The sequence below is a fragment of the Ailuropoda melanoleuca genome, chromosome 1, assembly GCF_002007445.2.
Source record: "Ailuropoda melanoleuca isolate Jingjing chromosome 1, ASM200744v2, whole genome shotgun sequence".
Lineage (NCBI taxonomy): Eukaryota > Metazoa > Chordata > Mammalia > Carnivora > Ursidae > Ailuropoda > Ailuropoda melanoleuca.
In genome coordinates this window covers 65426316-65451552 of record NC_048218.1, presented here as the reverse complement: position 1 = coordinate 65451552, position 25237 = coordinate 65426316, and the positions used below count along the sequence as shown (strand labels likewise).

The 25237-nt window shown below is 39.3% G+C and overlaps 1 protein-coding gene and 1 long non-coding RNA gene across 8 annotated transcripts in view; one reads left to right on the top strand and one right to left on the bottom strand.

The window, feature by feature from the left end:
• The window catches only part of MYLK (myosin light chain kinase), a 263098-nt gene extending 260587 nt beyond the window's left edge, over nucleotides 1–2511 (top strand). For all 6 annotated transcript variants that reach the window (XM_034659556.1, XM_034659553.1, XM_019803103.2 and 3 more), the window contains one exon: nucleotides 464–2511. In XM_034659556.1, the coding sequence (XP_034515447.1) occupies nucleotides 464–711 (248 nt within the window). In that variant the 3' untranslated portion in view covers nucleotides 712–2511. The remainder of the gene's footprint in view (nucleotides 1–463) is intronic.
• LOC105239023 lies at nucleotides 2460–25228 on the bottom strand. Of its 2 annotated transcripts, none has more exons than XR_004625029.1 (3): nucleotides 25109–25228; nucleotides 6358–6449; nucleotides 2460–2567 (listed from the first exon to the last, which is right to left on the bottom strand). It is a non-coding gene; the product is annotated as an uncharacterized LOC105239023 (long non-coding RNA). The 2 variants fall into 2 exon arrangements; XR_857822.3 differs by having other exon boundaries at nucleotides 24459–25225.
• Between the last annotated feature and the right edge of the window lie 9 nt (nucleotides 25229–25237).

Sequence of the window (25237 nt, the reverse complement as noted above, 5' to 3'; positions counted from 1 at the left end):
CTTCTTCCTCTCCCACTCCCCCCTTGTGTTCCCTCTCTCGCTGGCTGTCTCTATCTCTTGTCAAATAAATAAATAAAATCTTTAAAAAAAAAAAAAAGATACGAAATTTTCTCTTCATGCAAGGAGCTCTTTCGCTCTAGGCACGTGGCTGGAGTCAGGGCTGTGCTACAGGCCATACTCTGGATCTGTGTAAAGGCGGGAGGGGTACAAGCCCCACATGGATGGCAAATGGCATGACTGTAAAGAACTTTTGTGGGGTTTCAGATATTACTATTTACAACATATGCTCATATCCAAATGTAAATCTCAAAAGAGATGCTAAAAGCCAACATCATGATTTTTTTCCTGTACCCCCTTAGTCAACCCTTAATCAATAGAGGTTCCTTAGAAGCTGCTAGCATGAATTGATAAGAAACTTTGAATAACGGTTTCTGCCACTTTGTGTCCTCTCCCTGTGCTGCAGGATACCCAGACCCTGAAGTTGTCTGGTTCAAAGATGACCAGTCCATCCGGGAGTCCCGCCACTTCCAGATAGACTACGATGAGGATGGGAACTGCTCTTTAATCATTAGCGATGTCTGCGGGGACGACGATGCCAAGTACACCTGCAAGGCTGTCAACAGTCTCGGAGAAGCCACCTGCACAGCGGAGCTCATTGTGGAGACCATGGAGGAAGGGGAAGGGGAAGGGGAGGAAGAGGAGGAAGAGTGAAACAAAGCCAAAGGGAAGCAGCTTCTAAGTCGTATTACAAAGACTATTTCTCTAAAGCTCAAAAAATCCAAGATAGTAAAAGCACCTAGTGTGATAGATTATCTAGTTAGGTCATTTGAGGGTTGATTGTTCAGCAACAGCAGCTGGCACCTAGCAGCGGCTATGGATGGGCATTAATGTGAAGTAGCTGGCACCTTTACGATACTAGCACAGCCAGATTTCATTTTGGGAAATTACCAGTAACTTGCCTGATCAGTTGATGTTAGAAAGTAACCAAAAGAAATCCTTATCTGGGCAAAGTCATAAATTCCCTAACTGAAGGCACTCGTGAAAAATAAGGCCCTATGCTCGCAGCTCAGCCCAGACGTCCCTGGAGATGGAGATGCGTCTCTCCCAGCTCCTAACTCCAGAGAACGGAGTCTCCTCCAGCACCGCAGCACTTCATCCTGAAAGCAGTTGAGCCATTTTAACTTGCAAGGCCCATTTGATTCCAAAGTATACTGTAGACATTCAGACTTTTCATTTCTCTCCCCTGTTCCACCTGCCCGTTTTTCTGGCTCTGAACTTGCCATGATTTTAAGCACTAAGGACATTATGCTTCTTAGATTCTGAAGACCGGTCCCCTGCTCGTGGATGGCTGGCTTCCTTAGGAAAATAGAATCTCATTTCTTCCAAAATCAGTAGGAAATCTAAACTTATCCCCTCCTTGCAGATGTCTAGCAGCTACAGACATTTTTGTAAGAACCCGTGAAAAAAAAAGTCCTTGCTAATGTGCTTTTCTTCTGAAACCAGGATTCGTATTTGTGCTGTTACAGAATATCAGCTCTGCATGTGTGGTAAAGATTTTTGTGTTTGAATGTATGAAAAACCAGTTTGCTGAAAAGTTAGTCTTAATTATTTACCGGCCACTATGAAACAGATTTCAACTGATGAAGGGCTGTAGAACTGCACGTACTTTGGAATCTCCTTCAGGGTAGTCTGACGTTAACACACCTTCGATTCTAAACACTCGCCAGAGAACTCTACCTAACTTATGGGTTCCACGATGTTTTCTTCTTGAATGTGCATCAGTCAGGCCTTGCCCCCAGCCTTCAAATGTATCCTTAGACCTGATAAATGCACTCAGACTTGCATCTTTAGGAATTTTTCTTTCACTACATTGGCACTTAAATTTTTCTTTATAAACTTTTTGAAGGTCATAAACAAAGACTATAAACCAATATGCCTAATACATTTCTCTGCGTGTGTGTGTAACATTCCAAATACTTTTCCTTTTCCACTGTTTGTGAAGTGCAGCAATTTCATATTTCAAGGAACTTTTTAATAGTTCCTCAAGAACCAATTTGAAATAACTTCAGTGCAACCCTACACAGTATCAACCTTAGAACTTTGATATTAGTCTTATGTTACCTTCCATTCTATTTTTATCTGCTTTTTGCTGCTAGTTTCAAATTTGCCAGTATTTTTCTTTTTGCTTTTTAAGCAGTTAAACAGTTTTTTTTCATAATAGCCACAGTATTGCCACAGTTTATAATAAAGGGTTTTAAAATTTGATTTAGAGCATTTGAAGCTTTTCTTCACTTAGTTGTCTTTAGACTATAATCTTTGTGTGCATGTGTGTTGTCATGTGTGTGCGCGTGTGTGCTGTGTGTGTTTGCTACAGGTTTTTAACGTCTTGAAGTTGTGTTAATGTTCTCCCAGTTGATTACGCCATCAGAATGGTAAATGAGAACACTACGACTGTAGTTAGCTCACAGGTTTTAAATAAAGGATACCACAGTGCATGCTGTTTGTTCAGTCTCTGCAGCCTTCTCTTTCTTTCCACGCCACCAGCTTGGAGACTACACAGCGCGATCCTGGAAACGACAAACAAACGGTGTGCTGCATGAATGGCCTAGATGGTTGTGTTTCACTAAGGAACAGAATGACTTACGTAGATCTTGTTCACACTAGCTAGCCTCAATTTTGTGCAAAATTTCTCTTGAGCATCAGTTTGGTTCAGTTACATTCTACAGATAAATTCAATGGACATTTGATATTTATTGAATCCTCATAATGCTAAGATCTATATGACATTTTTGGCATGTGACAAAATCATCGTCATCATTAATACTATTAACTAGGGCTTGGTTTGCATTTGTAATTTTGGTGCACTTTGTTATCGGCAACCAAATGCTATCTTTCCGTGTCTTGATATTGAAATATTTGTTAGGAGAAAATTCCTGATATCACTCGCTCCTGCTTTATCAGAAATCTGTTATCAGATGGTGAGCCCCTTATGTCTTGAGTGTTCAAACAATATTACAGATATTCTAAAAGGAATCAAGGCATGCTAATAAATCTCGGATTTGATGATTCTATGGTTCCACAGTGTAGTCTAGAGGGAAACAATCCATTGTCCAATTAATAATTTTTTCACCTTTTTAAGGCAACCACACTCCACAAATGTTCCTAGTGAGGAAATTACTCTTTTTAAAGAAAAGGACTTTTTATTACTTGCTAGGGATTCTGCACCAGGAAAAAAAATACATTTTCTCCCATTCCATTTTCATCCCAAACACATAAAAACTCATTGATTGCTGTTTACATTGCAGAACGTCATATCAAATGATATTTCTATGTATAATTAAAAACACATGATGACTATTGTCAGCTCTAAATTTATATAGTCTTTTTTTTAAATATTTTATTTATTTATTTGTCAGAGAGAGAGAGCACAAGCAGGGGGAGTGGCAGGCAGAGAAGGCAGAGGGAAAAGCAGGCTCTGGCTGAGCAAGGAGCCCGACGCGGGGCTCAATCCCAAGACCCCAGGATCATGACCTGGGCCGAAGGCAGCCACTTAAACAACTGAGCCACCCAGGTGCCTCTATATAGTTTCTCTTTCTTTTTAATCAAAGTGTTTGAGTTTTACTTTTCCCATCTTACTGGCTTTTAATAAATCAATGCTAGTAAGTATCAAGGAGATGAAGGGTAATTGAATTCTAAAGAAACACAGTTCTCCAATTTTCAAGAAAACATGAGTAATACTACTTTCTTTACCCTTTAGGAACTCCTTCTCTGTATTTTGAAAGGGAGGCTAACATCTGTGCCAGTCATTATTGAGGCTCTTTGCCCCTGGCAGCATTGTGGGTCCTTGGCTCCGTGGGGCTGTGACTAGTCCTGGTTAGTGAGCTGTGAGTAGAAGTGATGTGCATCCCCTCTGGGCCAGAGCACTTAAGTAACTAATGCAAGACTCTCCACCATGACGGGCAATATGTAAGATGGTGATTGCTTTATCTGCCTGGGCCCCCAACCAACCCCCAATGGATACATAACACAAGTAGGAAATAAACCTTGGTTCTTACAAATCACGAAGATTTTAGGGTTCTTTGTGGCTGCAACATAACAGACTATCCTGTTATAAGTTCATCATCAAATTCTAGGTCCATTCTGACTAATATGGTAGCCATGAGTCACAAGTGACTATTTAAGCTTAAATTAATTAAAATAAATAAATTTCTAATTTAATTCCTCAGTTGCACTAGCCATGTTTCAAGTATTCAATAGTTACATATGAGTAGTGGCTACCTGATCAGACAGCACAGATTAAAACTTTCTGTAAAATTCTATTAACACTGTTCTAGATGGACTAGGGAAAAACAAGAACTCCAAATTTTACCTTAACTGTGCATATTACTTTTTAAATTATAGTGAAATTAAAAAATGTTTGTGTGAAATCAGTCTGGAGGGCATCATCCATAGTTTCACCAATTATATTGATAATATAGACTCAATACCTAGGTTATAGTTTGTGATTAGCTATTTATATATAGCTATATATATTTTATATATATATTTTATATATATAGATAGCTATATATATTTTCCACTTTTTAATACATTTTAAAAGTACCAGGTCTATGCTCCTCACCACCAAAAAGACTTTTTTTTAAAGTCTTTTTTTTTTTTTTTATTCGACAGAGATAGAGACAGCCAGCGAGAGAGGGAACACAAGCAGGGGGAGTGGGAGAGGAAGAAGCAGGCTCACAGTGGAGGAGCCTGGTGTGGGGCTCGATCCCATAACGATGGGCTCACGCCCTGAGCCGAAGGCAGACGCTTAACCGCTGTGCCACCCAGGCGCCCCCTCACCACCAAATCTAAATAGACTTGCAATTCACAAGCAATTACCAGATTACTTGTGATATGAAACAACCAGCCAGGACAACAATCTCGAGTGTTTTTGGAACCCGGAGCTACCTGAGTTAGGGGAGCATCCAATGGGGCCATTTGAGATAGATGCAGAGGAGAGACAGGGTCACTAGAGCATGATTTCCTTGACAGTGACCCAAAAGGGAGGTGGGAGGGGCCACTGCGACAGCTACAATCATTTACCCTCAGTGGCTTTGATCACTGGAACTGGAAACACCCAGGAGACCTGCAGTGTTTGGAGACAACCTTAAATTTCTAACTGCTGCTTAAAATCTTAGCCTGCAGACCTTGCCATGTTCCAAATGCTGACATTCTGCAGGGAGGGCTTCATGTCAGAGACTGTCGCCCCAGTGGTGACCACATGGAAGTGTATCATCCATCCTCACATTATTAGACTCTGGGACTAGAGTTCTAGTTGGAGATAACTAAGGAAGAAGAAAATTCTAAATTAACCTGTTGATTGGTCTTTCACACTTACTAGCTTCTTCTGGGCAGACATTAGTAGCCTCCAATAGTTAAGAGATAGGTGGAGCTATAGGGCTCTTCCACAACCTTATTCCAGATGCTCTGTTAAAGTGAAAGAGAGGGGCACCTGGGTGGCTCAGTCATTAAGCATCTACCTTCGGCTCAGGGGTGGGATCGACCCCCACCATCAGGCTCTCTGCTGGGAGGCTGCTTCTTCCTCTCCCACTCCCCCTGCTTGTGTTCCCTCCCTTGCTGGCTGTCTCTCTGTCAAATAAATAAATAAAATCTTTAAAAAATAAATAAAAAATAAAGTGAAAGAGAGCCTCAGGCCAAATTCATTGAACACTTATTAGCAAAAGTCATACAACTTATTCTGTAAGGTCCATGATGTCCCAGATCTCTTTCCAGAAAGTACCTGACCTTTTCACTGAAGGCAAATGCTGCAGGACACTAGGGTAGGATTTAGCAAACCTGGTTAATCAGTCAAGGGGAGTCAGTTCCAGCTGCACCTCTTATTGGAGCTGTGTAGCTTGGGCTTCAGTTTCCTCATCTATAAAATTAGAGTAAGAGCTCCTCTCTCATAGTTGTTATAAAAATTAAATGAGCTCAGGGTGCCTGCGTGGCTGAGTCAGCTAAACATCTGACTCTTGATTTCAGCTCAGGTCAGGATCTCAGGGTCATAAGATCAAGCCCTGTATCAGCTCTGTGCTGGGCATGGAGCCTGCTTAGGATTCTCTCTCTGCCTCTCCCCACCCCACTCCTCCTGCTAGCATGCGCACACGTGTTCACTCTCTCTCAAAAATAAAAATAGATTGATTTCTTTTTTTTTTTTTTAATGTAGGCTCCACACCTAGTGTGGAGCGCAATGCAGGGCTTGAACTCTCGACCCTGAGATCAAGACCTGAGCTGAAATCGAGTTAGATGCTTAACTGATTCAGCCACCCAGGTGCCCCTAAAAAATACAAATAAATTAAGTGAGCTCATGTACATTACCTGCTCCTGATGGTAAGCCCGATTCTTCTGGCAGTCAGAGCTGCTGAGATGAGTCAGAAACATCCTTTACTCTCAAGGAACTGATTAGACTCCTGCAGAAACAAAATACATATTTGAAAAAGTTACATCCTGATGAAAGATGAAACGAACTATTTAGGTTCACCCACCTCCCAGAAAAGGATCTTCGAATCTGAAAGTGCCCATGCAACCATACGAAAAATAATTGCTGTGAGTTTAGGAAATGCTACGCCTGCCCTTAACTCCCAACTGCTACTCTCCTCTTCACAGTCACGAAAGAAAAGCTTATCTGATCTTATGAGTCTTATCTTGCAATTAAGAGGAAATTTCTCAGACTTAGCTCGACTTTAATTGCATTATACCTTATCCCAAAGAGTTCCCTAATTTTTTTTTATCTTTGATCTATTTGCCATTTAAGTAACATTAACTCCCATGAAAAAACATTGTGAAGCTCAACAGCTCTATACACAGGTACAGTTGGTCGGGGGGGGAGCATGTGGAAAAATAACTATAATCTGATTTGCTAAATCAGTATGTTATGGATATACACACAGATTCATAATTACCAAAACAATCTTAACTTCGTTTCCTTTTTTTTTTTTTGATGTAATACTTTTTATTTTTGGTGGTACCTTTCAGTTTATAGAACACTCCTACAACAATAGCTCATTTTATTTTTTTTTTTTATCATTTGATTTTTTTTTTATCGTGGTAAGTGTACTCATTAATCTCCATCCCCTATGTCCCTTATCCCTCCATCCACCTCCCCTCTGGTAACCATCAATTTGTTCTCTATGGTTAACAGTCTGTTTCTTGGTCTGTTTCTTTTTTTTCCCCTTTGTTCATTTGTTTTGTTTCTTAAATTCTACATATGAGTGACATCATATGGTATTTGTCTTTCTCTGACTTATTTCGCTTAGTATGATACTCTCTGGCTCTCTCCATGTTGTTGCAAATGGCAAGATTTCATTCTTTTTATGGCTGAGTAATATTCCATTGTGTGTGTCTATAAAATATCTTCTTTATCCATTCGTCTATCAGTGGACACTTGGGCTGCTTTCATAGTTTGGCCATTGTAAATAATGCTGCAATATACAGAGGGACATGTATCCCTTTGAATTAGTGTTTTTGTATTTTGGGGATAAATACCCAGTAGTACAACTCCTGGATTGTAGGGTAGTTCTATTTTTAGTTCTTTGAGGAATCTCATTATTATTTTCCACAGTGGCTGCACCACTATTTGCATTCTCACCAATAGTGCAGGAGGGTTCCTTTTTTTCCACATTGAAGGATACTACATAATAATAAAGGGGACAATCCAACAACAGGATATAATATTTGTAAATATTTATGTACCCAAGATAGAAGCACCCAAATACGCCAAACAGTTAATAACAAACATAAGAGAAATAATCATTAGTAATATAATAACGGGGGACTTGAACACTCACGTAAATTGATGGACAGATAATCCAAACAGAAAATCAACTAGAAAATAGTGGCTTTGAATGACACAATGGACCAGATGGATTTAACAGACATATTCAGAACATTCCATCCTGAAACAGCAGAATACACGTTCTTTTCAAGTGCACATGGAACATTGTCCAGAATAGATCACATATTAGGCCACATAACAAGTCTCAGCAAATTCAAAAAAACTGAAGTCATTCCATGCATCTTTTCTGACCACAACACTGAAACTAGAAATCAACCACAAGGAAAAAATCTAGAACATAAATACATGGAGGTTAAATAACATGCTATTAAACAATGAGTCAACCAAAAAATCAAAAGAAAGAAAAAATTACATGAAAACAAATGGAAATGAAAACACAATGGTCCAAAATCTTTGGGATGCATCAAAAGTGGTTCTAAGAGGAAAGTTTGTAGCAACACAGGCCTACCTCAAGAAGAAAAATATCAAATAAACAACATAACTTTACACCTAAAGGAGCTAGGAAAAGAACAAACAAAACCCAAACCATAATAAAGCTTAGAGCAGAAATAAATGATAAAGAAAAAAAATGACATAGAAACTAAAAAAAAAAAAACAAAACAATAGAACAGATCAATGAAACCAGGAGCTGGTTCTTTGAAAAGATCAATGAAATTGACAAATCTCTAGCAAGATTCACTTAAAAAAGAGAGAGAACCCAAATAATTAGTAATTATTAATGAAAGAGGAGAAATAACAACACCAGAAATACAAATAATTGTAACAGAATATTATGAAAACCTATATGCCAACAAATTGGACAACTCAGAAGAGATGGATAAATTACTAATTTTTAATTAATATTTACCAAAGGTAATTCACATTGACTTGTTCCTGTCTGTATATTAACTACAGAACAAATAGCGCTCTGCTGGGCAGTCCCAGGAAATGGCTGGGTAGGTATCTTTTTAAAAATTGTCTAGAAAGCTCAAAATGGAGGGTCCTATTTTTTGGAGAAGCAGAATACCAAGGACTTAGAAAATGAGAAGCTACCATGGCAGGAGTGGAGGCCAAACAGGACCTACTGAAAATAAGCAGTCACTCTGCTCTCTTTGGAACCCATGCTAAACTGACAGTAAAGGATTAATAATTTTTTTAAAGCTATAAACCCTTCAAAGACAAATATGGGAGAAGACAGATGAAAAATACCAGATTTTTGGAAGACAGAAAACAAATGACTTAGAACACAGAAGCTGAAATCCGAGTTCCTGCAGAGAAGAAACTGTAGGAGGCAGGTCAGCTTTGCCCTGAAGAATCCCTAAAAGGCTAGAGACTGGAGGAACCAGGTACATATGAAGGGGATCCTTAAAGGGAATGTAAGGTATCAACTCACAGATGCAAACCAAGGTCATTTAGGTCAAAGCAGGTCAAAAGTCCAACTGGGAGATCAAGACAGAGGTGGGATGGAATAAGTAGGAATTAGGAGAGACCAAGGTCCAGAGTCCAGGAAGTTGGTGTGAACACATCCATAATACCCATAAAGGGCAGAAAAGAGCCTGGTCCTAGAAAGGCATTTGCTTGCTCAAGCAGTTTTAAAGACAGATAAGCTTCTTCACACTGATCGTCCAAGAAGCCAAATTGTTTAGACTTTCAATAATGAACCTTCTTAACAGACGTCTTACATTCATTTACTTAAAATAGAAGCTCAGTTACCTAATTTCCGTCTAATCCAAGTTGCCCAATTTAACCACAATTTTCATCCCTCTGTAAAATAAATTAACTGATGCCCACATACTTCTGAGTGTAGTCAATTGGGTTTGTTCTTAAACTTATTTATTCCAGTTGTAACTGTAATTACATCATTTAATTATTATATAAACCAACAAAAATTCAGTGATAAAGGGAAAAATAATTGTTTCTATGGAAACTAAATGAAGACTAGTGGCCATACATGGCAGACTGAACACTCGGCATTTATATCCTGTCTCCCAAAACCTCACTAAAATGAAAGTAAAAGGACAAAGGCATGGACTCACATGGGCAAAAAATGAGAGAGGTGATACGGTAGACTTAAATGTTGACAAAATTGGGGGATAGATAATCGGTAATTAATTTTGTTCTTTTTCCACTCTGCAAGTGGGTGTAGGAGAGAAAGCCTCAAAGAGCAAGCTGAGTCCTACCACAGAGCTAGGCAAAAGTAGAGGGATTAGATGGACTCGCTCCCATCTCCTCCTCCTAGAGAGGCCATGGACTGGTGAACAACAGACCCAACTGAGATGGGAGTGAAGCAACCCGGAAAACACAGGGCTCAGGGAAAAGCTACACACAAAACCTCAGAACTCCAGCCCTCTCCCCTGTGTGGCTGCCAGAACTCTGACAGCCAGGCAGGACCAGCTATGTAATTTGCAGGGCCCAGGGCAAAATGAAAATGTGGGGCCTTTGTTTAAAAAATAAATAAATAAGTATTAAGAATTTCAAGACAGTGATAGCAGGGCATTATAACAAGTGTGAGGTCCTTTTAAGTGTGGGGCCCTGTGTGACTGCAAAAGTGTCACCTATGAAGCCAGCCCTGCTGCTATATAGGCAAGAGATTGGAGCATTTTTCTTGGAAAAATGAACAGCACTGAGAAATAACCCACACATGCTGTCATGCAGGAATTTCTCAATAAAACAGCCCAATTTTCATCAAATTGTCAGAGTTGGTTTTTTATGATTGAGGGTGATTTTTGTGCAGAAAAAAGATTACTTGGAAACCATTCTGGGTTTTTTGTTTTTGTTTTTTAAGTAGGCTCTAAGCCCAATGTGGGGCCTGAACTCACGGACCCAAGATCAAGAGTTGCATGCGCCACCAACTAAGCCAGCCAGGTACCTCATTCTGGTTTTTTAAAAATTAATATTTGGCCTGTTAATGTGACAAATTTTAAAACCTAGCTCTTCCTTAAACTATTAAATTCAGTTTCCAGATCTGATTTGGTAGATTTATGAATTTACCAAGATGTGATACTTTTTTTTTAACTTTTGACTTCTTTACCCATTTCCCCCATTCCCCACCCTCACCTCAGGCAACCACCAATCTGTTATCTGTATCTATGAGGTCGTTTTGTTTTTTCTTTTTCAATATTCCACATATAAGATAAATCACACAGCCTTTGTCTTACTCTGACTTATTTCACTTAGCATAATGCCCTTGAGGTCCATCCACTTGTTGCAAATAGGAAGAATTCATTCATTTTTACGACTGAATAATATTGTTATTTATCTATAAGATAATTTCTTCATCCATTCATCCATCACTCTTGGGTTGTTTTCACAGCTTGGCTACCATAAATAATCCTGCAATGAACATAGGGTGCATAGGTCTTTTCAAGTTAGTGTTTTCATTTTCTTCAGATAAAAACCCAGAATTGGAATTGCTGGATCATGTAGTTTTAATTTTTTGAGGGATCTCAAAAATTTTTTCCATAGTGGCTGCACCAATTTCCATTCCACCAGTAGTACACAAGGGTTCCTTTTTCTCCACATCCTTCCCAACACTTATTTCTGGTCTTTTTGATAACAGCCATTCTAACAGGTATGAGTTGATACCTCACCATTGTTTTGCTTTGCATTTACCTGATGAATAATGATGGTGAGCATCCTTTCCTGTACCTATTNCCCTCTCTCGCTGGCTGTCTCTCCGTCAAATAAAATAAAATCTTTTTTTTTATTTTTTTTATTTTTTTTAAAGATTTTATTTATTTATTTGATAGAAATAGACAGCCAGCGAGAGAGGGAACACAAGCAGGGGGAGTGGGAGAGGAAGAAGCAGGCTCATAGTGGAGAAGCCTGGTGGGGCTCGATCCCAGAACGCTGGGATCACGCCCTGAGCCAAAGGCAGATGCTTAACCGCTGTGCCACCCAGGCGCCCCAAGATTTTCTGACCATTTTCTAATCAGGTTATTTGGGGTTTTGCTATTGAAATTATATGAGTTCTCTACATATTTTCGATATTAACACCTTACCAGATACATGATTTGCAAATATTTTCTCTCATTCAGTAGACTGCCTTTTTAAAAAAATGTTCTAAATGGCTTTTTTTTTTTTAGTTTTTTTTAAAAGATTTTATTTATTTATTTGCAGAGAGACAGTGAGAGAACACAAGCATGGGGAGTGGGAGAGGGAGAGCAGACTTCCTGCTGAGCAAGGAGCCCAATGTGGGGCTCAATCCCAGGATCCTGGGATCATGACCTGAGCCAAAGGCAGACGCTTAACGACTGAGCCACCCAGGTATCCCTAGATTGCCTTTTTATTTAGTTGATGTTTTCCTTTGCTGTGCAGAAGCTCTTTAGTTTAATGTAAACCCATTTATTTATTGTTGCTTATGTTTTGGTGTCAGATTCAAAAAATTATTGTTTTGGTAAAACTTACATCAAGGAGCTTATTGCTTATGTTTTCTTCTAGTTTTATGGTTTCAGGTCTTATGTTTAACAGCCCTCAATGCATTTTGAGTTATTTTTTGTATGTTGTGTAAGACAGTGGTCTAATTTTATTCTTTGGCTGTGACTGTCCAATTTTCCCGACACCATTTATTGACTTTTATTTTTCTTGCCTAATTTCTCTGACAAGAACTTTCAATACTATGCTGAATACAAGTGGAGAGAGTAGGCATCCTTGTCTTATTCTCAATCTTATAGAAAAAGCTTTCAGCTTTTCATTGTTGAGAATGATTTTAGCTGTGGGCTTTTCATATTTAGCCTTTATTATATTGAGGTAACTTCTACTAAACCCACTTCATTGAGTTATCGTAAATGGATGTTGAATTTCATTAAATGCTTTTTCTGCATCCATTAACATGATTATGATTTTTACCCTGCATTTTATTAATGTGGTATGTTACACTGACTGATTTGCAGATATTGAACCAGGCTTACAGCCCTGAACAAAGAGCAGTTGAGGGGAACATTACTTTCTCAGCTGACTGAGTGTACTTTTTAAGCAGACTTCAGTGCGGCATAAGACCTGGAACTACAAGACACCATGCTGATATTTCTTGTGACTCTGATGATCAAGTTAAGTCCCTTTCTGTAGTCACTATGTTTCCAACTCTAAAATCCAGTTCTTGGGTTTAAGTCCTAAATGTTCCTTTATTCCTGAAAGTCTGCACCACCTAAAAGATGGTAGCTTACTTCTTTCATGACTTCAATGGTTTTACATTCTTTACTTGTCCTTAGATATCTAAATCTTTCCCATCTACCTCTTTGGAATTTCATAGTCAGTTTTTTGAATCCTTAGGAGTCTTCAGGGTATTGAAAACTTTCTCGATTTGGTTTAATCCCAAAATATTTTCTTTCTGGTAGGCCACACTTCTATAGACATTAAAATTATGTCCTACTGAATTCTGCATATCATGGACTTGTCTGATCATTCTACGGTCATTCTAGTGGCTAAGCACCTTACAGGAAGGCCCACACTAAAAAGGCCCCACGTACAGACAAACTTGTTTTTAGTACCTCACTCTTAAATACAAACAACCAAATACTGTCAGCCATTTGAGGCAAGTCTCTAACACAAAAGACAGAGGACAACAAAGATTAAAAAGGACTTTAAAAAAAAAAGACTATACAGGAAGAGAAAAAACAATAATTAATATCTTCAAAGAAATACAAGAAAACATTATATCCAAGGCACAAAGACAGGATGCTATTAAATATTTTTTAAAAATTAAGACATCTAGGTAAGATGGAAGAGTAGGAAAATCCTAGCTCACCTTGTCCCATGGATACAACTAGATATTTGATACAACATCAGTGTAAATAACCCAGAAAATGACCCAAAGACTGACAGAACAGACTCTCCACAGCTAAATGTAGAGATGAGGTCACGCTGAAGAGGGTAGGAAGGATGGTGACATGGTCAGGAGCTAAACAATCCTTGGGAGTGTCCATGGAAGGGAAGGATGCAGCCAACTGGAGAAGGAAAAGAAACAGACCCTCACACCAAGCACCCCAGGCATGAAGAAACTGCATGGGGAAGACAACTCCCCACAACGTTGGGCTTTGAAAAGCAGAGGGGCCTAATTTCGCAAGTTCTTACAATGGCTTAACACTTAGAACTATAAAAATCAGCAGGCTGGGCTCTGGGAGACCCTGGAGGGCTACAGGAAAATGAGTCCCCATCCTGAAAGTGACAGCACAACAAACAGCTAAGGAGACAGAGTAGAGAAAGCAGTTTGAAAAATGCCTGGGGTATACGGGGAGGAGAGTTATTTATTAATCTCAGAGCATGTGCTGGAGGGGCAGGGATTCTTAGGAGACTTCTCTAGGAACAAAAGAGCTGGTAGGTGACATTTCCCTCCACCAACCCCCAGCCTAGACACATGGACACCTGCAGGAACCAACACAGTGCCAACACACTCCACCTAACTGGTTAACAGTGCCCCTATCCCCATATTTTCTGTGGACAGGCCCCCTTTCGCCATACCTCAGCTCCAGGACCCCTCCCCACAACAGATCCAACAAACCTTGCTAACACTACACAGACACCCAGCCCTGGCATTCTCCTGCAGACCTGCCCCCTCCAATATGTCTTCGCTGGAGCCCATCCAAAGTACTGCCACAAGCCCAGGATTGTTTAAGCAGCCCTGATAGGGGCCAGCACCACTCCAAAGTGACTCCTGCACCAGGAACAGGGACAGATAACCACAAACACAAGTCTGACTGCAGCGCCAACAGTGGAAGAAGGAAGATATCTGATCTGATTACAGCCCCCCCCAACCCCACCAAAGAAAGCTTCTCAAGGAACAACAAAGAGAAGGCACGCTGCAGTTCCTGGCTACCACATCTCTGGCAAACACATGATCTGAGTCAACTCAAGCCCAAAGCTGCCCTATCCTGGCCCACTAAAAACAGAGGGACCAAATCCTGCCTACAACAGGCAAAGAGAGCCATCACTGAGGACAGGACTGAAGGCAAAGGTAGCTCAGCCACAATAGTAGGGTGAACACAACACACACAGGAGATACCCCTGAAGCTCCAGGTTCTGGTGAACATGGGACATTGCACTGCAGGGAACTATAGGACCTCTTCTTCATAGGGCCACTACCTTCAAGTACAGGAAACATAGCTGACTTTCCTAACACACAGAAACAGAGTTAGAAAAAAAGAAGATACAGAGGAATATGTCCCAAATGAAAGAACAGAACAAAATCACTGTAAGAGAGCTAAACGAAATGGAGATAAGCAATATATGTGATGGGGATTCTACAGTAATGGTCATAAAAATATTCACTGGACTTAAGAAAAGAGTAGAGGACCTCAGTGAGACCCTCAACAAAGAGAAAACATAAAGAATCAGAGATGAAGAACTCAATAATTGAAATTAAAAATACACTAGACAGGGGCGCCTGGGTGGCACAGCGGTTAAGCGTTTGCCTTCGGCTCAGGGCGTGATCCCGGCGTTGTGGGATTCGAGCCCCACATCAGGCTCTTCTGCTATGAGCCTGCTTCTTCCTCTCCCACTCCCCCTGCTTGTGTTCCCTCTCTCGCTGGCTATCTCTATCTCTGTCAAATAAATAAATAAAATCTTTAAAAAAAAAATACACTAGACAGAATAAACAGTAGACTAGAGGAAGCAGAAGAACAGATCAGCAATATGAAGGACAGAGTGATGGAAAGCAATCAAGTTGAACAGGAGACTGAAAAAATAATAATAATAAATGAAATAGACTTAGGGAACTAAATGACACCACCAGGTGTAATAACATTTGCATTATAGGGATTCCAGAAGGAAAAGGGGGGGGGAAGAAAATTTATGTGAAGAAATAATAGCTGAAAACTTCCTGAATCTGGGGGAAGGAAACAGAAATCCAGATCTAGGAGGTACAGAGAGCCCCCAACAAAATCAACCCAAGGAGGTCCACACCAGGACATACAGTAATTAAAGTAGCAAAAAAGTAGTGGTAAAGAGAGAATTTTATTTTATTTTATTTTATTTTTTTTAAATAAATGGGACTTTTTGAGTGGAAAGGAAAGACCATAAGGAGGAGTAAAAAAAAAAAAAGCACAAAAGAAGTAAAATTAAGTATATCTATAAAATCAGTCAAGGGATTCACAAAATAAAAGGAGGTAAAGTATAAAACAATATACCTAAAACATGGAGGGGAGAGGAATAAAAATTTAGTGCTTTTAGCATGGGTTCAAAATAAGTGGCCATCAATTTAATATAGACTGCTATTTACATAAGAAGTTATATATCAACCTAATGGTAACCACTAAACAAAAACCAGCAATATGCAGACAAACAAACAAACAAAACAAAAAGAAGAGAAAGGAATCCAAGTATATCACTAAAGAAAGCCAGCAAGCCACGAGAGAAGAAAAAAACAGAGAACTACAAAAACAACCAAAAACCAAATAACAAATGACAATTAAGTACAAACCTATCAATAATTACTTTGAATATAAATGGACTAGAAACTCCAATCAAAAGACACAGGGTGATGGAATGGATAAAAAAAGCAAGACCTATTCATACGCTGCTTACAAGAGTCTCATTTAAGACCTAAAGTCACATGGGGATTGAAAGTGAAGGGATGGAAAAGCATTTATTATGCAAATGGGAATGAAAAGAAAGCTGGGGTAGCAATACTTACATCAGACAAAATACACTTCAACACAAAGACTGTAACAAGAGACAAAAAGGGACATTATATAATCACAAAGGGAATAATCCAACAAGAAGATATAACAATTGTAACTATTTAGGCTTCCAACATAGGAGCACCGAAATACATAAAGCAGCTAATAACGAAAAGGAAGTAATCAATGGTAATACAATAATAGGAGGGGAGTTTAACACCCCCACTTATATCAATGGATAGATCACCCAAACAGAAAATCAGCAAGAAAAGTGTCTTTGAATGACACACTGGACCAGATGGACTTAACAGATATATTCAGAACATTCCATCCTAAAAGAGCAGAATACATTCTTTGCAAGTGCACATGGCACATTTTCCAGAATAGATCATGTATTAGGCCACAAAACAAGTCTCAACAAAATCAAAAAGACTGCAGTCATATCATGCATCTTTTCTGATCACAACACTATGAAACTAGAAATCAACCCCAAGAAAAAAAATCTGAAAAGACCACAAATACATGGAGATTAAATATCATGCTACTAAACAATGAATGGGTCAACCAAGAAATAAAAGAGTAAATCAAAAAATACATGGAGACAAATTAAAATGAAAATACAATAGTCTAAGATCTTTGGGATGCAGCAAAAGTGGTTCTAAGAGAAAGTTTATAGCAATACAGGCCTACCTCAAGAGGCAAGAAGAATCCCAAATAAAAACCTAACCTTACACATATAGGAACTAGAAAAAGAACAAAAAAACTCAAAACCAGCAGAAGGAAGGAAATAAAGATTAGAGCAGAAATAAACAAAACAGAAACTAAACAAACAAACAAACACAGAACAGATCAATGAAACCAGGAGCTAGTTCTTTGAAAAGATCAACAAAATTGATAAACCTTTAACCAGACTCATCCAAAAAAAAAAAGGATAAATTCCTAGAAACCTATAAGCCTCCAAAAACTGAATTACCAGCAATGAAATTGAATCAATAATCAAAAAACTCCTAATAAACAAAAGTCCAGGACCAGATGGCTTCACAGGTGAATTGCACAAAATATTTTAAAAAGAGTTAGTACCCATTCCTCTCAACTCATTCCAAAAAATGGAAGAGGAAGGAAAGCATCCAAATTCATTCTACGAGGCCAGCATTGCCTTGATATGAAAAGCAGATAAAGATGCTACCAAAAAAGAGAACTACAGGCCAATATCTCTGATAAACATAGATGCAAAAATCTTCAACACTTTTACTCAACATAATACCAAAAGCCTTAGCTATAGCAATCAGACAACAAAAAGAAATTAAAGGCCTCCAAATTGGTAAAGAAGTAAAATATTCACTGTTTGCAGATGACATGATACTATATATAGAAAACCTTAAAGTTTCCACCAAAAAACTGCTAGAACTGATAAATGAATTCAGTAAGGTTGCAGGATACAAAATCAAAGTACAGAAGCCGCTGCATTTCTATACACTAATAAGGAAGCAGCAGAAAGCAAAATTAAGAAAACAATCCCATTTACAATTGCACCAAAAACAAGAAAATACCTAGAAATAAACATAACCAAGAAGGTGAAAGTCCTGTACTCTGAAAACTATGAAACACTGATGAAAGAAATTTAAGATGACACAAAGAAATGGAAAGACATTCTGTGCTCATAAATTAGAAGAACAAATATTGCTAAAATGGCCATACTTCCCAAAACAATCTACAGATTTAATGCAATCCGTATCAAAGTACCAACAGCATTTTTCATAGAACTGAAAAAACATCCTAAAACTTGTATAAAACCACAAAATACCCTGAAGAACCAAAGCAATTTCAGATTTCAAGTTATATTACAAATGTGTCATAATCAAAACAGCATGGTACTGGCACAAAAATAGACACATAGATCAATGAAACAGAATAGAAAGCCCAGAAATAAACCCACAATGTTATGTTTAATTGATCTTTAACAAAGGGGGCAAGAATATGCAACGGGAAAAAGACAATTTCTTCAACAAATGGTGGTGGGAAAACTGGACAGCTTCAAGCAAACTGGACCACCATACACGAAAATAAATTCAAAATGAATTTATAAAATAAATAAATAAATAAAATAAAAACCCTAGAAGAGAGCACAGGCAATAATTTCTCTATCGGCCCTAGCAACATTTTTCTAGATATGTCTCCTGAGGCAAGGGAAACAAAAGCAATAATAAACTATTGGAACTACATCAAAATAAAAAGCTTCTGCACAGCAAAGGAAACAATCAACTAAAAGACAACTTACTGAATGGGAGAAGATATTTGCAAATGACATATCTGATAAAGGGTTGGTATCAAAATATGTAAAGAACTTACACAATACACACAAAAAATCCAATTAAAAAATGGGCAGAAGACATGCACAGACATTTTTCCAAAGAAGACATACAGACGGCCAACAGACACAAGAAAAGATGCTCAACATCACTAATCATCAGGGGAATGCAAATCAAAACCACAATGAGATATTGCCTCACATCTGTCAGAATGGTTAAAATCTATTAAACAAGAAACAAGCGTTGGCAAGGATGTGGAGGAAAAGGAACTCTTGTGCACCATTAGTGTAAATGCAAGCTGGTGCAACCACTGTGGAAAACAGTATGGAGGTTCCTCAAAAAAATTAAAAATAGAAATACCATATGATCCAGTAATTCCACTGCTGGGTATTTACCCAAGAATATAAAAACACTAATTCAAAAAGATATATGCAGCCCTATGTGTATTGCAGCATCATTATGGATAAAGATGTGGTGTGTGTGTGTGTAATAGAATATTACTCATCCATAAAAAAGAATGAAATGTTGCCACTTGCAAGAACATGGATGGAGCTAACTGAAATAAGTCCGTCAGAGAAAAATACCACATGATTTCACTCATATGAGGAATTTAAGAAACAAAATATAGGAACTAAGGGGGGAAAAGACACAAACCAAATAATAGACTCTTAACCACAGAGAACAAACTCAGTTACCAGAGGGTAGGTGGGGGGGGTGAAATAGGTGATGGGGATTAAGACTACATTTACCACGATGAGCACTGAGTAAGGCATAGAATTGTTGCATTACTATTTTGTACACCTGAAACTAATATAACACTGTATGTTAACTACACTGGAATTCATTTTTTAAAAAAAGAGAGAGAATGGTACACTACAAGGCAGAAGGAAGAAAAAGCCTGGCCGCCTTTCAATTCAATGACTGTGCACAATGTCTTATCCCCCCGGTAAAAACATGGCCCAGTGAATTTCACAGATCTTAACTATTCATACTTCTTTTTCCTTCTTCCTTGGGGGCCATATGTGTTAATTTCTCATATTCCCTGTGATAGATGTCTACCATTTCTGGCTATCCAGTTCTAAACACACTATTTGGAGGGAATTTCAAGAAAGAAGTTCATGTATAGGCAAATAGCCCCTTACCCAGTAACAAAGTCTCTAGAATTTGGGCATGTGACCTTCCAATCAGATGCTCCTAAGACCCTGACCCTGTAGTAACACAGAGAAGCAAACGGCAGTTTTGAATCTTTCAGGGGTACTAGAGAAACAAGTAATGGCAGCATTCAATGTCCAGGGGTAGCCAGGCCAATGACAGAAGCTGCTGGATAATAACCAGAGTCTTCCTGTGTATTGATCTGGTCTCTCTTTTTGGCTGCCTAATTTTCCATGGCTTCCTGTCCATGTTCCAAACCTCACTCATCAGCTTTTCCATTAATTTTGTGAGCTATCCACTGACCTTACGATACGTTCCTTTTCCCTTTAATTAACCTAAGTTGGTCTCCATTGTGTAAGAACCTGGAAATGATTCGTACCTTCCCCTTTTGTGTAGAAGTCACCTTTTCTATGAAGATAAAAAGATGAGGGAGAGGGTTGCCTCCTAATCAATTGCCCCTAAGTCAGGTGGCCAGCTCTAATCCACAAGAATCCATTACTGTGACTTTGGTGGTAATTACTTCTTTGCTTTTCTTTATAGTTTTACCACCAACGTATATATGTCCCCCCCAAAATGTCATTTCATTTAGCCTGATTTTGAACTTTAGATGAATCATACTGTATACATTCTTTTGGGCCTTACTTCTTTCATTCAATATTACGTTTATGGGATTCATCCAAGTTGTCAAGTAGAGCTCCAATTTGTTCATTTGCATGGCTGTAAAGTAACATTTCATGTAAGAACATTTCATGACTTATTTATTTCACTGTATTTATTGTGCTATATTCAGTGTGGGGCTATAATAAACAAGACTGCTTTGACTATTCTGGTATATGTATTTTGGGGGCATTCGAGAGCATCTACTTGGCAGCAGAATATCAATCATGGGTTTTGTGTACCTTTGACTTTCCTAGATAATGCCAAACCATTTTCTGAAGTGAATGCACCAACACCACCAGCAGGCTTCAGGAGTTTCTGCTGCACTATGTTCTCGCCAACAACTGGTGTTATCAGACTGTTTCCTTTTAGCCACTCTGGAGGATGTCTCAGAGTATCTCACTGCAGTTGTAATTTCCATTTCCCTGATTAACAATGAAGTTGAGGATATTTGCATATGTTTATTGGTCATATTTTTTCTTCGGAAAAGTCCCTATTCAAGTTTTTACCCATTTTTTCAATGTGATTATCCCTTACTGATTTGAAGGAGTTTTCATATGTTGTGAAAGCTAGTCCTTTCTTAATTATGTGTGTGGTAAATATCTTCCCCCACTCCGTACTTTGTGGGCTTTTCTGCTAATTTTAAGCTATCTTTTGATGAACAGACATTCTTTATTTTAATCTAGTCAAATGTATCAGTCTTTTCATTTACAGTTGGTACTTTCTATATCTTGTTTTAAAATTCTTTACCTTTGGGATCATAAAGATATTCTCCTATATTACTGTCTAAAGGCTTAAAATGTTGTCTTTCACATTTAAGCCTAGAAATGATTTTTGTGTGTGCTGTGAGGAAGGGAATTTTTTTCCTCATATGGATATCCAACTGTCCCAGCAGCATTTATTGAAAAGCCCATCTCTTCTCTACGGCATCTCTGTCATACACGAAGTGCGTATGTATGTTTGGGTCTGTTCCTAGGCTCTCTATTCTGCTCTATCAGCCTATTTGCCATTCCTATACTAATACTATACTGTCTTATTTACTATAATTTATAATAATTCTTGATATATTATAGATCAAATTCTCCCAACATCTTGACAAATTTTGGACCTATACACTTCAATGTAAAATTTTAATTTCCTTACCAAGTTCCACAAAAACTAAATTGAACAAATAACAACAACCACCTGATGAAATTCTGATTTGAGATCACATGCAATTTATAAATTAATTTAGGGAGAACTGTCACCTTTACCATGTGGAGTCTTTCAATTTATGACTTGTAACAGCACTCCAACCAGTTTTAAGGCTTAACTTGCTTCAAGCTTATGCACTTCTTGCTTGCTGACCTAAGTCCCTTGGTCTGTAGCAGAACTTACTTTCCTTGAGCTTTGCAGACCACTGGCCTTGAGGAGTAAAGGACCAAACTTTGCCAGAAGATAAGGCCTGATTACATTCTAAAGCAGCTGCTGCTGATGCCAGCAAGTCTGTTCAGGGTCATGTCGACACAGGACTAACTGCCTGGACACCTGCTTCTCCTGCAGATAGCCTCCCTCCCTTCTCTCCTGCCTTCTCCTTTAAAACCCTCCAGCTTCACCTGGACAGTGATGATGGTCTTTGAGATATTAGGCCACCATCTTCCCAAGTTGCCAGCTTCCAAAGTAAAGCAACCTTTCCTCTCCCACCATCACTTGTCTCAAGTATTGATTTTCAAGTGGGAAGCAGCTGAACCTGAGTTCAGAACTGGTTCTCTGCCCGGTAACAAATTCAGTATCCCTCCACTTATTTTAGGTCTTCCTTAACGTCACCCAATAATGTTTTATTATTCTCTACTTAGAACTGGAACATTAGCACAGAGGCCATGTAATTATGTACACATGCTTAAAACGGTTATGTTTTCCTGATGAACAGAAACTTTCGTGATTATCTCTAGTAATGCTTTTTGACTGGTATCGATAGAGATGTATTAGCTGTATTAGTTTTCAATTGCTGCTGTTACAAATTTTCACAAGCTTAGTGGCTTAAAACAATGCAAATATATTATTTTACAATTCTGTAAGTCAGAAGTCTGATACAGGTCTCACTGGGCTAAAATGAGATGTTGGCAAGGCTGCATTTCTTGCTAGGGAGAAAATCCATTTCCTTACGTCTTCCAAATTCTAGAAGCCCCTTGCCTCCATCTTCGAAGCCAAAAACATTGCATCTTTCTTTGCCTTTCTTCTACAGTCACTTTCCCTTCTGACTGATTCTTTTTCTGCCTCCCTCTTATGATTATGTTGAGCCCTCCCAGGCTATTCTCTGTATATCAAGGTTTAATCACACATGCAAAATCCCTTTTGCCAAGGAAAATAACACCTTAATCTAAGTGTTTGTGTCCCCCAAAATTCACATGTTGAAATCCTGATCCCTAACACCTTAGTACTTCGAAGTGGGGCCTTTGGTGTATGATTAGGAATAGGATTAGTACCCTTATAAAAGTGGCCCTAGAAATCTCCCTTGGTTAGTCTCAGTCCTAGCCCTGGTACTGGCAGTTGCCCTCAGAGAAATCCTAGCTTTGGCTTTTGTTAACTGATCACTGTTCTAATTTCAATTTACTGTTCTTAACCACCACCAACAGAAGACCTCTTCCTACTGCCAGTTCCCGCTTTGGAGATCCCTTACTTTCCTGCAAATTTAATAATGGTTTAAAAATAACATCATTTTGGGGCGCCTGGGTAGCACAGCGGTTAAGCGTCTGCCTTCGGCTCAGGGCGTGATCCCGGCGTTATGGGATCGAGCCCCACATCAGGCTCCTCCGCTATGAGCCTGCTTCTTCCTCTCCCACTCCCCCTGCTTGTGTTCCCTCTCTCGCTGGCTGTCTCTCTCTCTGTTGAATAAATAAATAAAATCTTTAAAAAAAAAAAAAATAACATCATTTTTCTCAAGTCTTTGGGGGTTTTCTTGCTTGCCTTTTTTTTTTGGGGGGGGGCAATGGAATGTGGTAGGCTGTATAATGGCCCCCCACATAGGTCCCAATTCTAATCCCCAGAATGTTACTTCTACGGCAAAAGAGGCTGTGTGGGTGTGATGAAGTTAAGGCTCTTGCTATGGGGAAATTATCCCAGAATATCTGGTTGAGCCCAATGTAATCACATAGGTTGTTTGTTATAAGAAAGCAGGTGGAAGTTCAGAGAGGGCAAATCGAAGTGATGCAACTTGCGAGCGAAGGAATGCCAGCAACTTCTAGAAGCTGGAGAAAGTAAGGAATGGATTCTCCCTTGGAACCTCCAGAAGGTGGAGTTTTGCCTGCACCTGGTCTAAATCTAATTGATTACTCAACCTCTCCATTTGGATGTCTAATGTAAATTTCAACCTCAACACGTAAAAAACAAAATTCCTGATTTCTGCGTTCAAAATACTTTCTTCTACAATACAATCTTCCAAGTTGCTCACAATGTCTCTTTTTCTTATACTCCGTATATAATATATCCACAAATCTGATCAGCTCTTTTAAAATAGGTCCAGAATTCAATCAGGTTTCCATCATCTCAATCATGACCACTCTGGCCTGAATCACTATCACTATGGCCTGGATTACTGCAATAGCTTCCTAACTGATAACACCTTTCACCAGCTAATATAGATTTATTTTCCACCACCTCTCTCTATATGGTCTCTGGGAGACAGAAGACTTTGTGTCTCATTTAGTGCCAGGAACCCCCAATGCACCCTCACAGACGTTCCATTTGTTAGAATGGATAAATATTTTATACCATGTATACAGCAATTCATTTAAGATGTCTGTGTGAAAATTAGCTGTAGGAGCCTTTTACAATTAAAAAAAAAAAAATCCAGAACAAAGCCCTGAATGACCGGGNGGGGGGGGGGGGAGGGGTCAGCTGGTTGAAGCAGTTTCCATAAACCTTCCCTGTTACCTCAGCACACAGGTTTTCCGTCTAAGCCAACACTCTTCGGTTTTTGACCACTGTGGGTAGAAAGTTTCTCGCTCCACTCGGCACGTCACCCTTAGCTGACCGCCTAATCACCTCGTCCTCGTCCTGCCTTGGCGACAGATGAGCCCAAGCGGCTTCGGACTGGAAGATGCACTTGAACCTTCCAGACCCTCACAAATGACACGGGATCCTAGACCACACGTGTGACTTTAGTTAGACAGAAAAAGGGACACACTTCTAGTTGACCTTCTTCACTGTACTAGTAACTTATTTAATTTAACTTAATTTAAAGCCAGGGAAGAAACCTTCTAAGACTGAACCTTCTACCTGGCTGCTGGCACAGGAGCAGAGAGCACCAGCCAGAAAGCGTATTCCTCGCCGGCTTCTGGGGTTGATGGGAAGCGATATCGGCGTCCATTACCCTGACCCAAAATGGCAGCTTATTTGATCACGCTCGTACTGATAAAGCTAGAGCCACTGGAAGACGCAAGATGAAAAGGGAGAACGAAAGCATCATTTTCTTGCTTCATCACGGAGGCAGAGTTTATAAGGAGAGAAAAAGTCAGGGACGACGAAGCATCCAGGTGTTAGAAACTGCGGGACCACCGAGGGAGGCCAAAGGCGGCTCTGACCTGATCCAAGATGGCGCCAGAGAGTATAACTCGGAGCGCGCAGAGGCGGTGATTACCGTGATCCAAGATGGCCGCTGGCGTTTGAAACGAGCTGAGCGGCCGGGAGCGCGAGGAATGTTTTTGCCCTCT